General features: G+C 39.4%; 1 protein-coding gene across 3 annotated transcripts in view; it reads right to left on the reverse strand.

The window, feature by feature from the left end:
* LOC103385508 (periphilin-1-like) overlaps positions 1 to 652 on the reverse strand; it is a 5,353-nt gene that overhangs the window by 1,665 nt on the left and 3,036 nt on the right. For all 3 annotated transcript variants that reach the window (XM_017035647.2, XM_017035648.2, XM_008319425.3), the window contains exon 5: positions 300 to 340. In XM_017035647.2, the coding sequence (XP_016891136.1) occupies positions 300 to 340 (41 nt within the window). The remainder of the gene's footprint in view (positions 1 to 299; positions 341 to 652) is intronic.

Here is a 652-nt window from a genome sequence, read left to right on the forward strand (position 1 = left end):
CCAAAATATAAAATACTACCAAAATATAAAATACTACCAAAATATAAAATACTGCCAAAATATAAAATACTACCAAATATAAGACACTCTCCAAAATGCCTCCATCTTGTGATACTACACCACCGTTTTCATCTGTTTACATTCTTGGTACTTCAACAGTTCCTGGTACTACTCTCTCTGACACCATATTGGAGTTTGTGTTCACAGTACTCTACACATCCTTGTGAGTATTTCTCCCGACTAACCAACATGTCCTCAGACCTCAGTAAATACAAGTGAAACTCTGTGCGTTGACTTACGTCAGTGGAGGAGCTGGACCAGGGAGAACCGGTTCTGGTGGCTGGAGAACAGACAGAACCAGAGTCAAGTTTACGATTCAGGCGTCACGTTTACAAAACAAAACACACTTTCATTCTACTGACGTTATTTATATTATAAAGTACTGATACTTCCCTGAGATAGGAGAGAGTACACAGAGTACTGCACTGAGTCAGTACTCAAATACCTGCTACCAGGACAAAGTAGACCAGAGTACTCTGTGTGTACTGTGTGTTTTAACATAGAAAACCAGAATAGATCTCATTTGCATATTTGCTTTAAATACTATAAATAGAAAATGACTGCAGTAACGTGTGTGTGTGGGGGGGGGGGG

Source organism: Cynoglossus semilaevis, chromosome 10, assembly GCF_000523025.1.
Source record: "Cynoglossus semilaevis isolate Cse_v1.0 chromosome 10, Cse_v1.0, whole genome shotgun sequence".
NCBI lineage: Eukaryota > Metazoa > Chordata > Actinopteri > Pleuronectiformes > Cynoglossidae > Cynoglossus > Cynoglossus semilaevis.